General features: G+C 28.2%; 1 protein-coding gene across 1 annotated transcript; it reads left to right on the forward strand.

Moving 5' to 3' along the window:
- Positions 1-19073: 19073 nt before the first annotated feature.
- Positions 19074-21863, forward strand: LOC141911997 (uncharacterized). Its single transcript, XM_074803147.1, has one exon. The coding sequence runs from the start codon at positions 19102-19104 to the stop codon at positions 21367-21369; it is 2268 nt and encodes a 755-aa protein (XP_074659248.1). The 5' UTR covers positions 19074-19101; the 3' UTR covers positions 21370-21863.
- Positions 21864-22474: the final 611 nt, after the last annotated feature.

Consider the following 22474-nt stretch of genomic DNA (forward strand, 5'->3'; position numbering starts at 1 on the left):
AATCAAATATTTCCGCGACTCCGCTCTGGACAGTGTTTTCACTCCAAATAATTTCCAAACGTCGGTTCTCTTTCTTGGCCATGTTTTCCAGTATATCGAGACGTCCAATTGTACGACTAAAACCAAGGATAGCTTTACCTCCGGGACGCAGGTGTTTATGTGCACCTGCCATGAATCGCCCTGCTGCTTCGTACCCAGCGTCGACCATACTCAAATCAAGCACAGTTAACGTACTGACGACCTCAGCATCGGTAGGTAAATACACGAACGGAAAATTCCAGAAAATCAAATCGAATTTCTCATCTTCGGAAATACTGTCGAATACATCGGAATATCGTACCTCTCCCGGGACGCTGTAACGGTTGAAGTTGTAACTGGTGTTGTCCAGAGCGTGTTGACTTATATCAGTAGCCAAAACATAGCTCAGATTTGCTTTGTTGCGTAGATAGTGCAACACGCTGATACAACCGGTTCCGCATCCTATTTCTAGGAATTTAGCATCTTTTTGATCTGCTGCCGGTAGATTCTTTACAAATCCCTCGCATCCATCCAGGAACAAAACACCTTCAAAGTTCGTGAATTTATGGTCACAAAATGTAACCTCAGCCTGTCCCCCGGACTCGGCTAGAATCTGCTGTCGCTTTGATAAACCGTCTTTAACGTATTCAAATACCTTCTTTTGCGCTTCCATTATCGTAAGCCGCCGCGTTGTAGACCTATGTGCTCCGTGTATCCGAATACAATCAGCCGCGATGCAGAAGACAACATACGTACGGTACGGTGTCGAAGCGCAGCTGTGTGTTTTACATAAGGAAGGCCTGGTATACTATACACTATAGAGATCATAAAAAATAACTAGTTTCGAGTATGAATAGATCTGTACACGTATAATGCAATTCACAATAAAATGTGCGTCAGATGGTACGTTCAGAAAGCAGTCGCGAATCGTTTATGATCCATAGTTGTTAGATATTTAAAAAAAACAAAGTTAGGGCCTAATTCCATTTTTCTTGTCGCGAAATTTATTCCCGTGCAGTGTGCGAACACCGCGGCTGGTTATCATCAACATCGGGAAATGTGTCACCCTGAAGTCACACATTTTATGTTATCATACGCCTATTCACAACGAGATGTTCGTAATATTTTATATCTCTTACTAATGTCTATTTCAACCTGACTTGAGAGCATTCCGTGTGGCCTAGCTCGCTCATTTTTGGTAGTAAGTAATTGGGAAAGTGGGCTTTCAGATCAGAGGTCGAGAGGTCGAGACACCACTCATCACAGCTAGGCTCTAGTGAGAACGGACGATTGCTCTGTGAAACACATATACAGTGAGGGCGCGTAACAGCAGCTGCGCGTGGATAGATCGATACAGTGAGTCTCTACTGAGAACGGTTATTAACGCGTGTGCTATTACTGTAGTAGTACAGTGATTGCGTGTCAACTGTACCCGGATAAATAGATGCTGTGAGGCTTGGGTGAGAACGGTTAATAGCGCGCTTGTTATATACAGGGGGAAGTAATCCCCACTCATTACCACAAGTAATTTTTTTTCCTTATAAATGGAAAGGAATGATGAATACAATAAAAAACTTATGTGGGGTTGGAAAAATTTACGGCCTTTAGAAAAGAAAGAAAATCAAATTAAATATAATAAACTAGATTTACAGTTATATTTAGAACAGTTAACAAAGGCAAAGAAATTTATTGAATTATGGAACAATGATCCAAATAATGAACAATACGTTGAGGAATTTGATATCAAGGAACCGAAATGACTTATCTAGACAGTTATAATTACTGCTCCTAATAGATGCTGTGAGGCTTGGGTGAGAACGGTTAATAGCGTTTTTGTTATATACAAGGGGAAGTAATCCCCACTCATCACCACAAGTAATTTCTTTTCCTAATAAATGGGAGATAGAAAAGCATTCTTAGCAACAATAAATATCAGAATAAAACCAGCAAAAAAACAATTTGAAATAAAAAAGTTAGTTGATGTTACAAAAGAAATTGAACATAAGATATTGAAATTAGAAAAGATAAAAACTAAATATGGAGAGAAAGTATCAGCTAATTTAAGCTACTGTAATGTTAGTACATCACGAGAATTTAAAGTGTTTTTACCCGATAAATGGGTTTCATTGAGTACGGAGGAATTGAAAGATTTAGTAGGATTTAAAATAATATATCATGGGAAAAATGAAGACGGTCATCATGATTTAGAAATTGTTGATTAAATTTTTAAAAAAATAAATTAATAAAAATAATGAATATCTAGAATCCGAAATGACTTATCTGGACAATTTAATTGCTCCGCATAGATGGTGCCATAAACAGCACCCACACAGTGATAGACAAAAGTAGTGAGATATTCAATTATTTTTTTTGCTTTTTTTCTAAAATATTAATCCATTTTTTTTATTATCAATTTTGGAATTTCAGAAGTACTTTCATTTTTGATAGCAGTTGGTTCAGAATTACTAATATCATGAATTTTATTTGATTTCTTATACCAATTACACCCAATCAAAATGAATACAATTACAAATCCAACTGTAAAATATAGATATTTATCAAATATTCTACTATCAGAAGGAGTAGAAATAACAATATTTTCACCATTTTTATTAACATTTTTATTACTTATTTTTTCTTTTACAGCTTTTTTATATTCTTGTGATTTAATTCCTAATTGTCGAGACCATTCAATTTGTTTCTGAGTTCTCGGTTTTTTCTTCACAGTTAATTCCTTCACTTCTTTCACTTCGCTCATTTATTATAGAAATATTTTTACTTTCAATATTTGAAAATGTTATAACCCCGGTTGATAATAATGTCATAAATCCTCCTAATTGAAACGATAAATATCCAATCCATTTATTTAATTCAGTCATAACTAAATAATCATTTTTTAAATCGGAATATAATCTATTTTCATCTTCAATTGGTAGTATATAATTACATAATTTACTATAACCTTTTACTACATTTTCTGATATCGCGTCATTAATTTTAGCTGTTCTCGCGGCTTCATAAATCTTAAATAATCTAATAATTTCATCTGATTTCATTGTATCTAATTCATTATAAGTTAAATTTTTACCGACAAAATTTTTACATTTTCCAGATGCTATTAATATTTCTAATTGATGTTTACAATAAAGATAATATTCATAATTATTATTTGTTGTAACATTATTTAAAGCACCATCATCTGGAGTTAATTTTGTTTCTGTTATTCCTAAATCATCTAAAGTTTTTTCAATTGGAACATCACCATTTTTAGATTTTATTTTCTTTTCACCTCCCATTTATAAAACAAATGAAATTGGTTGTGTTGTTGCAACTAGAATTCAACTAGAATGTAACTAGAATTCAACTAGATTAACAAGCTAGTTGAAATATTGTTGTTTTTGTTTATTTCTTGTTAAATGTAGTTGATTTTTGTTCCAACTACTAACAACTAGAATTCAACTAGAATGTAACTAGAATTAAACTAGATTAACAAGCTAGTTAAAATATTGTTAAATCTATTTGATTTTTGTTACAACTACTAATAACTAGAATTCAACTAGAATTCAACTAGATTAACAAACTAATTGAATTTAAATAAATTCATATTTAAATGGGTGTTGTAATCTAAATAGTAATTTTGATCTTTTAATATTTTTCAACTTATCCATATATTCATTATGTAAATCATGTGGAATAATAACATTTTCCTCAAGTGCATTTTTCATTGATTTTCTATCTTTATTGTAGAATAAAACTAGAAATCTTATATTCTCTCTAAAATCTTTCACAATTGAATTATATTTCTGATTTAAAACCCATGTTGTTATCCCAAAATGTCTCCCAGAGAAAGCTAAATAGCATAACTCACTTTCTCTAACTTTTGAATCATGTAGATTAGCACAATCATCTATAATGAATAATGTATTTGATCCTTTATAAATATCAATTGCTATTTTAATACAATTATCTAAATTTTCTTTAACTGTTTTAGGATCTAATATAATAAATTTATTATTTCTAGTAATGTTTCTATCATAAGTTTGATTAAATTCATATGTTGGACAAAATAATACTATATTATCAAAATAGTTTTCATAAATAGCTTCTAATAAATTTAATATAAAATAAGTTTTTCCACAATTTGTTACACCAGAAATTAACATATTATGAGGCTCAAATATGAATAATTCCTTATTCATTTATATATTTTTAATTTTACTTGATAATATCCATTCATTAAATTTATCTGGCCATCCAACCCATTTTACTAAAGAATATTTTTTTCTTTTAATAGTTTTTGTTTTTAATACTTTTTCAATTTTATATTCTTGTTCTAGATTTTCAGTAGTTAAACTTAATTCTTCTTCGTAAAAGTAGCCATCAACTTCTTCACCATCTAAATCTTCTAATTTATAGACATATGGTTTTGTATTTATTACCTTTTTTATTTTATATATTTCTCTAGTAAAATTTCGATCGTATCCTTTGTCAAATATCTTTTTATACTTAGATATTCTAACATTTTGGCCAACTTTAAATTTAGGTTCACCAAAATCATCTACAAGAAATGCTCCATATAAATTATTCCAAACAATTTCAGCATTTTCAGATTTTCTAGCATCAATAGGTTTCATTCCAATAGAAGAATGATAAGAATTATTATATCCTTCTATCAATTTTGGTAAAACATCAATCCATTTAAAAGTATTATTTGCTGTAAAATATTTCCACATTCTTGTTCTTAATGTTCTATTAAATCGTTCAACAACTGCTGCTTTTTTATCTGATTTTGTTGAAAAATATTTAATATTATGATTATCTAAGAGTTCATGAACAAGTGAATTATCAAACTCTTTTCCATCATCAAATTGTATTTTTTCTGGATTTAGTTTATCATCCGAAAGAAATTTTCTTAAAACATTTGATGTTTGTACAGCATCTTTTCTATAAAGTGGGAAACTCCATACATAACGACTAAAAATATCAATTATATTCAATAACCACCAATAATCATCATTATCTTTCTTAACATTTTTCATATCAATTAAATCTCCTTGCCACTGTTGATCTACATAACTAACCATAGTTTTACGAGTTTTATATTTTCTAACAATTTTTTTATGTGTTGTGTATGTTGGTTGTTCTAACATAAATTCATTTATATCTTTATATTTAACTAAATTTTGTGGGATTATCTTATCTAATTTATCTTGTTTTACTTTACACCATATATTTTTAGTAGAAGAATAAGCAACCGAACTCTCAGGGTTGTAATATAAATTTCTTAAATATTGTTCTTTAGTATTAGGAGTTTTTTTACCACCCATTTATATATCCTTAATTTTAACTTTATATTTCTAATATTGAATACTATCTAATTGTGAATTTACAATATTTAATTGCGCGTCAGATATAATATAAATGTGCATTTTAAAATTTTTGATTCCTTTATTCTTTGTCATGAATAATTGTATTCCATCTTTAGTGTTTTGTAGTTTTTTTCCAGAACCATGTAATGAATTATCTTCTGTTGTTCTAAAATCTAACCATAATGCATATTTATTACCGGTATAATAATCAATTTGATTAATATTACAATTTTCAAATGATTTTACTTTTTCATTCATAAAATGTTTTCTAATTTCTGGCCATTGATCAATCATTCTCATTCCTTGGCAAAATATTGTATTCGCTATTCCTTCGATAGTTATTTCTACTTTTGTTATTTCAGGATTATAATAATTGTCAACATTTATTGCGCCATTAGTATACGTTCCAATGGTAAAAAATATTAATATACCTTTAATAGATCTTCTAGGAAAGTTAATATTCTCATTAATTATTTCATCATTTGCATTAATAGTTACAGTTTTAAATTTATCAATATAATCATATAATAATGAAAACCCTTGATTGTATTGAGTTTGAATTATACTTGAAATATTTTCATCAGTTACTGTATCATATTCTAAACATATATTCGATAATTTATAACTCATATCTTTAACAACGCTAGATAATACAATTTCATTTACAGGAGCAAATGTTATCTCAAATATAATATCTTCTTGAATTGCGTATTTATATAAAGGTGCATTATTATTTATCAATTCAAAGTCTAATGGAATTTTATATTTGCTTCCATAAATCTTTTTAATCAAATTATCTACGCCATTATTTACTACTGCGTTATTGGCTTCAGATCTTAATTTATTTTGGTTTTCTGATTGAATTCCTTGAAATATCATATTATTTCTATTTTCTTTAGTTAACCATAAATCTTTATAATGTGAAAATAAATTATAATCATCTAATGAGAAAACTGTTTCCGGACCAATCTTTATTGTTAATTTTTTAATCAAATATCTTCCAACATTATCAACAACATAATTATTATTATTACCGATTACTTTTATATCAGCTGATAAATAAATACTGTTTGGAACATAAAAAGTATTTTGTGTTAATCTAGGAATTCTAACATATAAAGTTTCATCGGGATTAATATTTGAAGGGTTATGAGTAATTATATGATGTGATCTTTCTGCTTTAATAGCATTAGATATTCTATGATTCTTCGAAGGACTTATATAACTCCCACTCATTTATTTAACAAAAAAATTAATTATTTATTTTTTGATATCATATTTACTAAACCAAAAATAATAGCACTTACAACTGTAATTAAAAATAAAATAATATGTTCAGCAGCAAAGTTAAGAATATTCCCAGCAGATTTCAATATAAAACCAACAATTGATGCAATAACTCCTGGCAATGCTGCAGCAGATTTTTTAGATAGTTCCCATAAATATTTTGCTAATTTCTTTAAACCATCCTTAACTTTATCTTGTACAGAATTATTACCTGGAGGTTTATCTGGTTTATTGGGAGTGGGAGTAGGAGTAGATTTCAAAACATTTGATATTGCTAAACCAATTGTTGTAAATACCATAGTTACAGCTGTTAGAATTGAAAGAATTGTTATTCCTTCTAATTTAAATAATAACTTCATCCTGTCTTTTAATGATATTTCAGAATTTGGTTTAATCAACAAATCTTTAAAAATAACTTTTAATCTATTAATATTATAATCATATGATTTTAACAATAATTTAATTTCTTCTTTTTGTAATTCTATGTTATATTCTAAATCATCTTTTTCTTTTTCTAAACGTAATTCTTTTTGCCTATATTCTATTTCATCAATTACTTGATGATCTAAATCAGACTTTAATTGTTCTATTTCTTTATTTTTATCAGTTAATTCTTTTTCTAAAGTTCTAATTTTAAAATCTCTTATACTTTTATTATGTGCAATTTTATCAGATGCAAGTCTTATACTAATAATTTCTCTAATTGCTTTATCAGAAAATATATCTAAATCTTCTAATTCTTGATCTGTTGCATCAAGTAATCCATTCGGTAAAAGTTTTTCAATTGGAACTTTATTTGATTTAAGTTTACTATTTTTGGAAGTTATATTCTGTTCAGAAGTTGTTTCTGTTTCTGATTTCTTTTTGATTATTTCAAATAATTCATTAATTCTTTGTTTAAATACATCTATATTATCATCTATTTCTTTTTGTGTAACATCAGTTATTTCATTACTATTACTTATTATTTTAATTCTATCTGGTTTTAATTTTTCTAAAGTTGATTCTGATAATATTTTATTTTTATTATTTTTATAAGTGATATCAATATAATAATCACCTTTCAAACGATAATAACATTTACCATTATCTAAAAATTTTAATTGATCTGCTAAAAGTCCAACGTCTTCATCATTTATGTTAAAATTAGATTTTTCAATTAAATCTTCTAATTTAGGTATTTTGTTTAAATTATCTAAATCTTGTTTTACTAAATCTGGGTCAAAATTTTCAGGATTTAATTGTGATTCAGCATTTTTAATATAATCAGGCATATTTAAATTATTGTTATATTCTGGTTCATTACCATCATTAAAACTTGTTTCATCAAAATCAGGTGGTTGTTCATCAGTTATATCAGGTTCATCAAAAGGATCCATTCCAATATCTTCTCCACCTTCTACATCCATTTATATAATAAAAAAATTAAAATTTAAGATATAATATTCCTCCTATAACAATTCCTATACAAGTTATAGCTAATTTAGTATTTTCATGGGATTTATTATCATCATTTAGTTTAATTATATCATGTTGAATTTTATCAGTTTTTATATCTTCTGATGTATTGTAATCTTTTATTTTAGAATCATTATTTAATTTAATATTATTAGTTTTAGTTTCTGTTGATTGAATATGTTTTTTATTTTTTTCACCTTCCATTAATTTTAGAGCAGTAATAATCTTTTTATTTATATCATTCAATCCAAATGAATTATTTATTGTTGCAGTTTTAATTAGATTATTATAACCAATTATATTTCCCATCTTTAATACTAAATCATTAGAAATAATTAATAGATTAGGGCCTATACAATAATTAAGTCTTACATGAGATTTATCTAAATAATTTTGATATCTTATAATGTTTTCTGGAATCGATCTATTTTTATCATCATGTATGGAATCTTCAAATAATACTTTAAATTGTTTTTGTGTATCGAATGATGTATTCAAATTTCCAATTATCGGTGATCTTGTTTCAACTTGCGCACCTAGAATACAAATCAAATAAATTCTAATAGATTGATTTATTCTTTCTATACCTGATTAAGTAAAACCTTCACTATTTTCTAAAATAAAAAAAAACCCAACCATTATTGTTTTCTTGTTTTAAATGATCATAAAATTTCGGCAATTTATTGAAATTTAATGTTTCTAAATCCTTAGTTTCTATTTTACCATAACCTAATTTATTATTATAGATATTATAAAAACTATTAGATGGTATGGGAAGTGCACAATATTCTGCAATCTTTTTAGGGCAAGGAAGTGATCTTATTGTTCCAATTTTTGTTCTAAAATCAGAATTATTTATATCTATATTAAATTCATTACAAATCTTATAAAACTTTGATAAATTAATATTATTATCTAATTCTTTGAAATACCTAGATCCTGGTAAAGCGCACTCTAATTCATTTAATATTATTCTGATTTGAAAGTATGTATGAAATCTAAATAAACTTTGAATTAATTTATATTTAGAATTATTCAAATGATCATTCCAACTAATTCCACATCCTGTTGTTGCACAATAAACAGCAAAATTTAATTGATTCTGCCAATACTTCATATTAGATTTTAATAACCATTGTTTTTCATCTTTCAATTTTTTAAAATTAATTAAATATACATGAAATATATTTTCCATCTTTGCATTAAAATTATTAGTTTCAGTAACATAAATTTCTAAATTAGTTAATGAATCTAAAACTTCATTTCTATATGTAATATCTTTATTAAAATCTATTGCTGGAATATTATATTTAATTGATTTATTATATTGGAAAGCTTTTGGAAAACTATCTACCATTTATATATTTAAAAAAATTAATAATTTATTAATTCTTTTAATAATTTATCTTGTTCTTCAACTGTTATATGACCATTTAAACTTATTATATAATCTAGTGTGTTCTTTAATTTATTAATTTCTTTTATATTAGATTTTATTTTTTCTTTATTACTTTTTATATTTAATTTTGAACTTATACCAGTTAAAACACTTGAACTTAATCCTAATACACCAATTGATATAGCTAAAGGTGTTAATGGGCTGAATATTGCTAGAAATGTTATTACAGAACTAATTGTAACCGAACCACTTATAATCAAATAATATATAATTTTACTTTTTAAATATTTTTTCTTTTTTATCTTTAAGTCACTTTCAAATTCTTATATTTGTTTTTCTAAATATGTTTTTAATTTAGTTTTATTTATATCATGAGGAATAATATCAATACTATCAACTTTATCTTCCATTTATTTAGAATAAAAATTACTAATTAGTAAATTTATAAGCAACAAATATAACAATAACTGTTCCACCTAAAATCCATATTATTTCATATTTCTGTTGTTCTTTACTTGGGGTATAATAATCTGATAATTTAGGTTTGTATAGATGTAATTTTTCTTTATTTGTTACTGCGTTATATAAACTCATTGCATCATCAACTGATTGAAAATCTCTATGTGAAATCTTCTGATCATATAATTCTTTATTGATGTAATCCATATAGTTTTGTCTCTTTTTTCTATATTCTTCTGCAGCTTTATTGTATTTCTCTAACGCTAAGTTATGTCTTCTTTGTTCTCCTAATGAACTATTTTTATCAATATGTTTAAATAAATAACCACCACCAGTAAATGCTAAAGCGTTAACAATTGCCGATCCTATAATAGTTATAATTGCAGAAGCCATTTATTTAACAAAAAAAATTACACATTTATATGGGAGGAATATATTTTTGTTTTTCCAAATAATCAATTGTTAAATTAGATAAAGTAACCGCTAATGTTAATTTCAAAATATCATTGATATCAAATCTATCAACATTAACATTTCCCATTTTGAATACTTTTTTTAATACCATTGAATAACCAACCGTTCCAACTGATAGTAAGGCACCATTATATAATCCAGTTATTATCCACTTATTATCACTCATTTATTTATCAAAAAAATTACTATCTTCAAAATATTTAGTTAACTTATTTATGATTAATTCAACATGTATTTTATTACTAGTTTTATGATTATCATATATTTTGGATAATATGTTTTTAATATCATCGATGATAAAATCTTCATCTAATTCATAAAATCTTAAAGATTCTCTAATTAAATTAGTAATCTTTTCTACATTTAAAGTTTCTTTATCAATTGTTGTTTCATACTCAAATGTTGTTTCATTAGAAAATGCAATATTTTTGATATGTGTTATTACATCATTAATGTTAAATTTCATTTCTTTCTCACGTTTAAAATCAAACCCAAAACATATACTCGGTCCAACAGTTATATTCATTTATATAGGTGAAAAATTACTCTTTACATCTTATAACTAATTCATAAATTACAGGAAAGTTATTCAAATCAATTAAGTATCCATTATGATTTCTTATTTCTAATTTAAAATTATTAAATTGAGGAATACAAGGTTTGAAATCACATTCAGCTAAATTATAATTTATTTGCGTTCCAAATTGTTTAACATTCTTCAATGGTAAAATGTTTAATATACTAGAATTACATGTTGTATCTTTAGTTGCTTCGAATGTTTTTGTAGGATCGATTAAATTGCAATAAATATAAAAGTGTGTAAAAGGTATTATATTTGAGTTACCGTGTTTGTTTCCACCAAATTGATTTGGAGTAATTCCTAATAGTTTAGCTATAGGTTTTTTTACCGTGTAAGTATGTCTTCTTGACATCAATACACTAGATTTATCAAGTTTAATAAGTTCATCATCAAACTTTATTTTAATTTTATTAGAGCTCTCACTTTTTATGAATTTAATATTAAATTTAGAATTACCATTACCTAATCTAATCCGAGCTTTTCTATTAATTTCTTGCTCTAATGTTTCTAAATCATATAATCCTGGTGTAAGCATAAGTTGAATCCATTTTTTTTCAAGTTTATCAAAAATAAGAAGGCTTCTATGTTCATCAGTTTTATCCGATATATTATAAAAAGAATTACATAAACTTATATTTACTAATTTTAAATCTACACAATTCTTAAATTCTCTATCTAATTGTACTAATAAATTATGTGATTTATAATTTGTAAGTCTTCTAGAATCAACAAATATTCTGTATTCTTTTAATTCTACCATTATTTATAACATAAAAAAATTACCGCTCATCACTAAAAATTAATTTTAAAAAAATTTTTCCTTTATAAATGGATGAGAAGATAGCATGCGAAATTTGTGGTGAACTTCTAAGAAAAAGTAATATGGCTCGACATATGAAAAAACATGATGAAAATTATAAACCCCCTAAAATAAACTGCCCAAAATGTAATAAATTATTCTCAAGAAATTATGTTAAAAAACATTCAGAGAAGTGTAGAATTAATGGCGCAACGGCTAATGTTGATAGTAACGAAAGTAATAGTAATTCTGTTGAAGTTGAACCTGAAATTATTTGGAAAAGACCTTTCTTATTCTATGATAAGGATAATATAAAAGATCATTTCTGTGAGCCATGTCGAATAAAATATAACCCTGAAAATATAGAAGATTGGGAGAATCATCAATTTCGTAAAGTACATATAGATAAAATTTCTAATAAATTTGAAACTGAATTCAATGAAAGAAAAAATAATTTATTAGAAAAAATAAAATATGAGAAAACGTTACCAGATAATGAAGAAACAGTTGAAAAGTTAGAAAAACAATATAATGAATTAACAAGAAAAACATATTATTGTAAATATTGTAAATTGATTATTACAACAAGTAATTCAAATCTACATAATAGAACAATAAAACATAAAGAAAACGTAAGAAAATACCAAGAGCTTAATGAAGATCTATTACCAAGCTATGATAGAAAAAAATGCCCACAATGTATTTATGAGTACTTAAGACAAGAAGGTCCTGTGATATTTTGTAATGAATGTGGATGGCAAAAGAATTTATTGGGTGAAGAAAAAACTAGAGATTTTCTCATAGATCCAAAATTAAATTATCTTGATGAAATTTTTAAAATATTTTCTATAGAAGATCATACACCAGAATATATGCAATGGCTTGAAAAAATGAAAATAATAGAAAATGAAATTGGTGAAATAACTAAAAAAGATATTATAAAAACAATTATTCCACCAACATTTAACACAAAACAAAAGAAAATGTATTTATATTTATTATTTAACGATTATTATGAAAAACCTAAATTAACAGAAGAAGATATGAAAAATATAAAAAAAATATTCAAACAAATATTAATGTATCATTTGGAAAATAGAATAACAGATTCAATAAATTATGAATTCTTTTTAAATAAGATTGTAAATTATTTAAACCTAGATATTATAATTCCATTTGACGAATTAACAAACAAAAAGAAACAAAGAGAGCGAGATGAAATGTGGAACAAGATAGAACTTTATTTAAATGAGAAAAATGGAATGGAAGAAGAACCTGAACAATTAAATGAAAATGAAGAAGCCAATAATGATTTCGAGTTTGATGATATTGATTTTATGTTTTAATGGCCATAAGGTAATGTTTTTATTCCATCATCTAAAATATGCCTTTTATCATCAAATGGATTTAAACTAGTTTTTTCAACTTCATTAATGTACATCTCATGATCTTCTGATCTTAAACAATTCATTTTGTGTTTCATTACAATTGATTTATATAAACACTTTATATAATCTTGAAATTCTATATGTTTATCAACCACATGTTTTGTTATTCCTTTTAACTTTTTAGCTTCATGATCTTTTGTTCTGTAACTATACATCTTACTTCTTATCCCAACAAATTCAATCATTTCATCACCTCCTAATTCATCTTTAAATTTACCAGGAATCTTTTTATTATCATTGCTAAATAGTTCATGATCTTTGGGATAATTGCTAAAATCAAAATGATGTTTTAATGTTTTTAAGTCTTTTGTTATGTCATTTGTCTTGATTTTTAGTATGTAGGCGTCAGTATTTTTTTGGATTAATGGGAACCCAGAATTGAATGTTCCATCATCTGTTGATAAATCATAAACATAATCAGTTGGGTTATATATTTCAAATAAATCTTTAACTTCTTCAGTTAAATCTTTTTCTACATGCCTTAAATTAAAACAATTTGGTTTAGATTTAATCAACCCAATATTCATATTGAAGCCTAATGAATTACATAATATATTCAATCCTGATATAGCAACTTTTCCTTTCTGTGCAAAGGTTATCGTTTTATCCTTTGTAAATTTTTTAGTGCCATCTGCGGCATAGAATCCAATGAAGAACCATTTTCTTAAATTATTTTTTGCATTTAATACATAATCTGGTACTATCTTTTCTTTAGTTGAAGTATTACTTTTCACTATTGCATGAATATAGAATTCATCATTATATTTTATAGCAAAATCTTTAGGATTATTTACAAATATTCTATAAACCGCGGATGATTTCATATGGTCCATGATTCTAAATGATTCTAATAGTGAATAAACTTCTTCGCAAAATTTCTTTATTCTTTCTAATAATTTCAAATCTTGATTGCATAAATACCAACGATATTGAGTGCGATTAACATAATTATACACACCTGCTGAACCATCACCCATGAAAAATCCTTTGATAAAATATTCTTTTTCTTCTAATGTTTCGGGTTCTATATTATAAATATTATCAATAATTTCATCAAATGACATATGATTCATTCTTTGGAAAAATCTTTTATGTAATAATTCATCTCCAATTTTTATATCAGTTGGTTTTATTTCATCACCATTTCGTTTAATTAAACTGTGGTCTTCAGTAACATCTACAAACCCTAATTTAGTTCTAACTCTATAGATTTTCTTATTTGTTTTATGTCTAATAATATTCTTTAATTTTTTCCATCCATTTCTTGTCCAAACATCCATTAAACCATTTATTTGTATTAATTCTTTTTCTTTTTGAAATATAACATTCATTTTGATTAGGAATTATTTCTGAAATTCTTCTCACCAATATTTTATTATTACATTTTAATAATATTGGGGTGTCAGCTGTTACAGAATCAAAATATAATATTTCTATATGTTTTTCTCCAAAAAGTGGTTGTAAAACATTATAATAAAAATCATACATTAATAATTTTGATACTTCTAAAACAGTCGAACCAATAAATATAGGTTTATTAAATTTCATTGATGTTCTTTTTAATTTAACTGCTGTTAAATAATCTTCAAATCTTTTATTTCCTAAATGTCTAGGACTTGATTGTAAATGTCTTAATCTTTCAGAATTATTTACTAATTCAATATCATTTCTATTTCTAATATTTTCACATGTTTTACCATAAAAACTATTGTTCATTAATTTAAAGAAATCTTTTTCAAAATCTGTTTTTGATATGGTTCTCTGTTGAGTATTGAAATCTATATATTTTTCTAACCACTTCGATTGATTAAATTCAATATATCTATGTACTTTCTTTAATTTCATTCCTTGTTTTAGATAAAATTTTAACATTCTATAATGAACAATATAATTGTATTTATTATTTTGAGTAAGTATTAATTTTTCTGTAAAAACATGATCTTTCGGTTTTATTTTCTTCTGGTATTCACTTAAATAACTATCATCTACAGTTAAATGTTCTGGGCAATAAGGTAAGTTTCTTGTTTTAAACTTTATATTTTCAGGATATTCTAAATCAACTACAAAGAAATAACCAATTGGTGCTTCATCTTTTAAACTAATAATTGCGTTTTCCCAATCAGTTTTATCACCATTTTCAACTTCTGTTAATATAAAATTTTTATATGGTTGAGGTTGCATCATTGCCCAACCATATAAATTATTGGCGTCAATATATAATAATTTATATTCATCATTTGCTTTAAAATACCTATCTCCCATAACACCACTAATTCCACCTCTAATTGATTTTTCAAATAATAAAACCATATCTGGTTCTTTTAATAAATCTAATTCTACATTTGTATATTTTAAACCACATTGCCAGGTTAAACCAGGACTAGAGTAGCAATAACAAGGATCAACATTAAAATGATTCAAATTAACTTCTCTAAATTTTTCAAATATGTCAGCTAATATCATAACATCTGATTTTAAATATAAATCAACTAATTCACCATGATTTTTCATATTAAAATGGTTCCAAATATTTAATGTTCTATCAAAAACTTCGTCTTTCACATACTCCTCTTTTAATTTATCATAAAATTGATCTTTTAATAATTCTGTTACATTAAAATCATCGTGTGTTTTATAAAATGAGTAAGGAATTGCGCCTTTATATCTCAATAATTTAAAATCTTGGTCATTTGGATAATAATATCGAGTTATAACAAAATCATTATCAACTAAACTTTTTGATAAATTATCTAATGAACTTGCTAGAAATCTATAAGAATCTAAAAATCTAATGCAACCAAATTGAAATGAAATATAATTTTCAGATGTTTTAGCTAATTGTTTAAAATCATATTTTCTTACATTTGCTTCATTCATAGCATTATATTCTTCTATTTCTTGATTAATTGCACCCAATTTTCCTGATAATTGTTTTATAAATAGATGGGTATCATATCCTGATAAATTATGAAATAATATTGGTACAAAATTTACTTTTTTAGCTTGTAAATTGCAATCTTCATGAGCAGCTCCACGATATTTTGAATTTAAATGATTATGATCTCTAACTCTTTTATCAAATGAATAAAAACGTTTTTCACAATAACAACAATGAGTTGCATAATTGAAATCAATTTCATCTTCTTTTGTCATAACTATTCGTTTATTTTTGTTTAATAATTTTGCAAAATCACTTTCTAATTCAATCATTTTATCACAAAAATCATTAACTACATTTTCACCTCTAAAAGAAATATATTGACTTTCATATAATTCGGGATAATTTGATTTTATATAAATTCCATAAGCAGCAGCTCTTTGATGAACTTTTTTAATTGTATTTATAATTGGTGGGTCTTGTATTGTGTCTTCATTTAATTCATTTCCTTTATCCATTGATTTTAATAATTGCTTTTTGTTATATATTTCTTTTCTATCTTGATCAGTTAATTCTTTATTCAACGATTCAAAATCCCCATAAATTACAAATGGAACAATATTTTTAAATTTATGATTAGTAAATTTCAATTTATAATCTTTTTCTGTTGGCATTATTAATTTACAAAAATCTTTATTATCACATAATTCTTTATGTTTTAATAATGTATTCTCAGTCATAAATTTAGATAAACATTTTCTACATAGATAAATTTTATTATGATGATCACTTTCTGTTCTAAAGAATAAATCAATTTGTTTTAACCACATATAATGTTCATTTTCATCTTTTTTATAATATAACAAATCTATAGCATTTTCATTATCATAATATTCTGTTAAATATAAAGCTTCCAATGTATAATCTTTAATATTTTCACCTTTTGTCTTTGGTAATTGCATTAATTCGAATACATTTATTTTTAAATTATTAACTTTTTCTATTTTAGGAATCATTTTTATAGTTACTGGATATTGATCAATTTTATATAATGTTTCATATTTCCGGTAATCTGTTATTCTATAAACATGTTCTTCTGTTGGATGTAAGCAACTAATAATTGACCATAGAAAACATTTATTATCTTCATTTTGAACATTTATTACTGCTTTTGTTGTAAATGGTAATTTAATATAAGATGATGCTTTAATATCCTTTTCTGTTGTAAAGTTTGAATCATTTTTAAACATTTTATTACTTTTTGATGTTTTATTCCTTTTTGTATTATAAACATTTAAATCTAAATATATAATTTCATTCAATGTTAAGCCAGAACCCTCAAAATATCTTTCTTCAATATGACGTTTAAATTCATTTAATATTTTTTCTAACTTCTCTTTTATTTGTGTTTTTGAAATTATTTCTTCAGAGAGTGTTTGAATATTATAATTCATTTTTTCTTCTGACTTTATAAAACTTACTTTCCCAGAGATACTAATTTTTGGATATTCAACATCTGTTATCAAATCTAGTATTTTTTCTATTATTTCATTAAATTTACTATAATCTTCTATTGTTGTACCTTTAAAAAATCTAAATATAATAGCTGCAGGACCAATTTTACTATGTAATGTTTCTAAGATTTCAATTGTATCTTTTATTTCTAGTGAATCAATATAATTTCTAACATTTTCCATGTAAGGTTTATTTGAAATGGATTTAGTTTTTGAAGTTGATTCTTTTACTTGTTGTGGTTTATCATCAAAATAATCTATTCCTAAAACATTATTTCTCAAATTTTGATGGTGTTTTTCTGTTTCGAGATGTCTATTATAATTCCTTTTTGTTATAAATTCATCACAAACTTCACATTTTATTTCATTCACATTCATATTTTCTAATCGTTCTTTTCTTTCATTGGAATTTTCTGGAGTTTCAAAATCTATTACATTTTTTATATGATTTGCAGTTTTTTCATGTCGTGTTTTATTAGATGTATCGATGTATTTTTTACAATATTGACAATAATATTGATTTTTATTGACATTATTGTTTTCTAGTTGGTGTTCATTCTCCCCCATTTATTAGGAAAAAAAATTACTTGTGGTGATGAGTGTTAGGAAAAAAATTATTTGTGGTGATGAGTGGTGTCTCGTCCTCTCGTTCTCTGGCCTGAAAGCCTACTTTTCTAATTACTACAATTCTAAACTGTTCCTAAGAAATTATAGAAAGCAACTTTGTGCTTGATTTTATCATACAGTTATTCGAACTTAAATTATTGTTTTTGGAATATTTCAGAAAATAACTGGCTTATTAAATGATTATATCTTAATCAAGCTGTTATCATAGTTTACTTTGATTGCATTTTGTCTGTTTAAGGGTTGACTGTGAGCATATTATTTTCTTTATTGCATTTCTCTTCTTTTCCTTTCTCTTTTGTTTTATACAAACTATTCCTTAGCTTCTACAGGCCCCTCCAGGTCTAATTTACTGTATTTTGTATTATGCTCTGTACACTATGCTGTAAATTATATTTGAAAAATAAAGTGTTCAAGTGTGATCATTGGAAAATTGATCTACAGCCATGAACATTAAATCATCAAAACAGCGAGTGTGCAAACATAAATTTAATCCTTAATCCTAGTAATCCTGCCGTGGAAATATCCAGTGTTTTCATGCATGAAACAACCTGAAGCGAATCTCTTTATCACATACTGTGCTGAAAAAAGTCAACACTTTTCATTCAAAAATTCATTTTTGAGGGTCATTCAAAATATGAGAACTGTTGAATTTTTTTAGACGGCCGGCAGTGAACGTGTAAAAGTTGAGTGTCTACTCTATGTTGGACCTTATCTTAATCATTGTTGACCCTGTTAATCTGTGATTCCGTTTGTTTTTAGATTCAACGTTAGGCTGATTTTTGAACGCCGCGATGAGTTCTTCACAACGCCGCGAAGAATCGACCGTCCACCAGGGGGCGAAGCTGTTCGAGTGCGAGTTCTGTGAAAAGAGTTTCAGCTGGAAGTGGAATCTACGACAACACAGACTCCGCATACACGACCGCGTGCATCGGTTTAAATGCGATCACTGCGGTAAAACATTCTGTGCCAAAGAAGAGTTAAAACATCACATGTCTGCCGTTCATTTGAAATTAAAGCCGCACCAGTGCGCCATCTGTGAGAAACGTTACGTAAAAATTACCACTTTGAAAACACATGTCAAGATTGTGCACGAAGGCGTTCGGGCGTTTCAATGCGAAATCTGCCTCCAGACGTTTGGACAAAAAGGTAGTTTAAAGCAACACATGAACGTTCATAAGGAGGCGAAGCCGTTCCAGTGCGACATTTGTAAACGGGGGTTCAGTCGGAAAAATGGCCTGCAGTACCATCTAATGACAAACCACGACAGCAGCGTGCGTCCGTTTGAATGCGATCACTGCGATGAAACATTCACCAGAATACGAGACTTAAAAAATCACACGTCTTTCGTTCATCTGGAACTAAAACCGCACCAGTGCGCCACCTGTCAGAAACATTTCGTTAATAAATTGGATCTGAAAAGACACATTGACGCTGTACACAAAGGCATCAGACCGTATGAATGCGAAATCTGTCAGCGGGCATTTAAACGAAAATCTCAATTAAATCTACACGTGACGCTCATCCACCAGGGGGCGTCGCCTTACCAGTGCGAGATTTGTCGTAAACCGTTCATTGATCAATTTAATTTGAAGAGACATGTCAAATTCGTCCATGAAGGCGTTCAACCGTACACGTGTGCAATCTGTCAGCAGACGTTTGGGCAAGAGGTAAGTCTAAACCGGCACGTGGCAACCTTCCACCAGGGGGCGAAGCCGTACCAGTGCGAGATTTGTGAAGCGCGTTTTGCTCTGCGAAGTAACCTGAAGTACCATATAGAGACCATACACGACGGTGTGGGTCCGTTTAAATGTGATCACTGCGATAAAACATTCACCAGAAAGGCAACGCTGAAAGATCATACATCTGCGGTTCATCTGAAAAAGCCGCACCAGTGCGCCATGTGTGAGAAACATTTCATAGGAATTACCAGTTTGAAAACACATGTCAAGATTGTGCACGAAGGCGTTCGGGCGTTTCAATGCGAAATCTGCCTCCGGAAGTTTGGACGAAAAGGTCATTTAAAGCAACACATGACCATTCATAAGGAGGCGAAGCCGTTCCAGTGCGACATTTGTAAACGGGGGTTCAGTCAGAAAGGTAGCCTGCGGTACCATTTAAAGACCATGCACGGCGGTGTGGGTCTGTTTAAATGTGATCACTGTGATAAAACATTCACCAGAGAGGCAACGCTGAAAGATCATATATCTGCGGTTCATCTGAAATCAACGCCGCACAAGTGCGCCACCTGTCAGGAAAGATTCACAACAAAATCGTCGTTGAAAGTTCATTTAGAGAGCGTGCATAAACACAGACCGCGTCGTTGTAAAATCCGTCAGCAGACGTTCAAAACAAAGAATACCGGTACTCCAAATGAGCAGGTGTTAGCAATTCATTCCACCAGGGGCGCTAGTCATTCTAGTCTTTCATCGTCATCAGCAACGTTTAATTGTGAAATATGTGAGAAATCATGCGGAACAAAAGACAGTCTGGCGATACACGTGTCTTCCAAACATCCTAAAGAGGGCGCTGAAAGGAGATTTCGGTGTAAATTCTGTTCGAAAAGTTATTCGCACAAGGCTTCGCTGAATCAACATGTGAAAAAAACTCATCATCGGTTTGAAAAAGACTCGGTGACGGCGGAGGAGACAGGTTTAGAAATTGAAGAGGAGACAAACGAGGTAAATACAGACTCTGAGATGTTCGACACAGATTTAGAGGTAAAATCCGATTCCGAGACTGAGGAGGAGATCGAGGATGTGAAAACTGAGGAGACAAAGACGGTAAATGCCGTTTGTCAGTCAGATAAGGTGACAAAGGGGGTAAATACAGGTTCTGGAACAGATGAGACAAACGAGGTGAACACCGATTCTAAGAAGGTCGGCACAGATTCACTTGTTGAGTCCGATTCCGACACTGAGGAGGGAACAGAATCTGAGGCAGATTTTAAGGAAGAGGAAAATGTGAATCCGATAAAAAAGATGAAATACGACAAATCATTCGCGTGGCAACACTACGCAGTGTGTTCTGGGAGAATATGGATTTTTGTAGACGATGAATAATAATGAACTTATCAAAGATTGCCACCAGGCAGCTGCAGTTCCATTGCCAATGACATATCTAATATCTGATGACATCTTGATCACTTTTTGTCTGATGCTTTGCAGAATTTATTGATGATAATTATCTTCGTTTTTGATAAAGATAACGATGTTGTTAAGGTGTCGTCTGCTGAGAAAGTGTTAATTTTCATTTTAGACAAAGAATAGTAACTCGTCAACTTGTCTAAATCGAGATTGCCACCAGGTGGCAGCAGTTTTTTTCGTTGGATTATTCTGATGTTAAGTGGAATCGTTATAGTTAAGGTTGTTATAACGAGGTTCCACGGTAATTAGGTTTGATTAGATTTGAAGTTTTTGATAGCTTCGTGATTTTTTCACTGCAAAATCTTTCTTAACAAGTTAATATGTGACATTTTTATCAATTCATCAATATAGAATCATGTGTCCTATTTTTGAATAATGTAATATAGGCAACATATTCTCTTGTAATGTGTCTGCGTTTACATCTAGCGAATTCATGATTATATACAAAAATATATTCATTATCCTTATCAGAAAGCTTCTCTGTATTGATGTGCAGGGCGGATTTAGGGGAGGTTCTCTAAACCCCGTGATCATTATACGTTTACAGAAACGTATTAACGAGGTTCAACTGGACTGATGATACAATTCCAGCAACTGAACGCAATGGAACAGGTATCGCAGGCGCGGATCCAGGATTTTTTCCATTGTGTGTGGGGGGGGGGGGCGTTTCATAAAGAATATAATGTTAAAACGACCCCTGGAACCCCCCACCCCCTGGATCCGCACTTATACCGTATATCTTGCTCGTTTCCGTTCCCGCTCCTATCTTTTTCGGTTTTGTTTTTTGATCGCCTCTTCATCTTAAGAATAAATTATTTTATCACGGGGCGGCACAAGTTTGTCATGGGAGTTTGATAACTGCGACTTCAAAAAGTTGAACATACCAGCCATCCACTGCGGTAGAACACCACTTGCAATGTCTGATATAACTTGAAAAGATAGTTTTTCTCGTATATTTGCTGCGCAGGTCTCTGGTAGATGACTTTTCAAGCATGGAAAATTCTTATTCCTTTTCGTTCCT

Source organism: Tubulanus polymorphus, chromosome 10, assembly GCF_964204645.1.
Source record: "Tubulanus polymorphus chromosome 10, tnTubPoly1.2, whole genome shotgun sequence".
Lineage (NCBI taxonomy): Eukaryota > Metazoa > Nemertea > Palaeonemertea > Tubulaniformes > Tubulanidae > Tubulanus > Tubulanus polymorphus.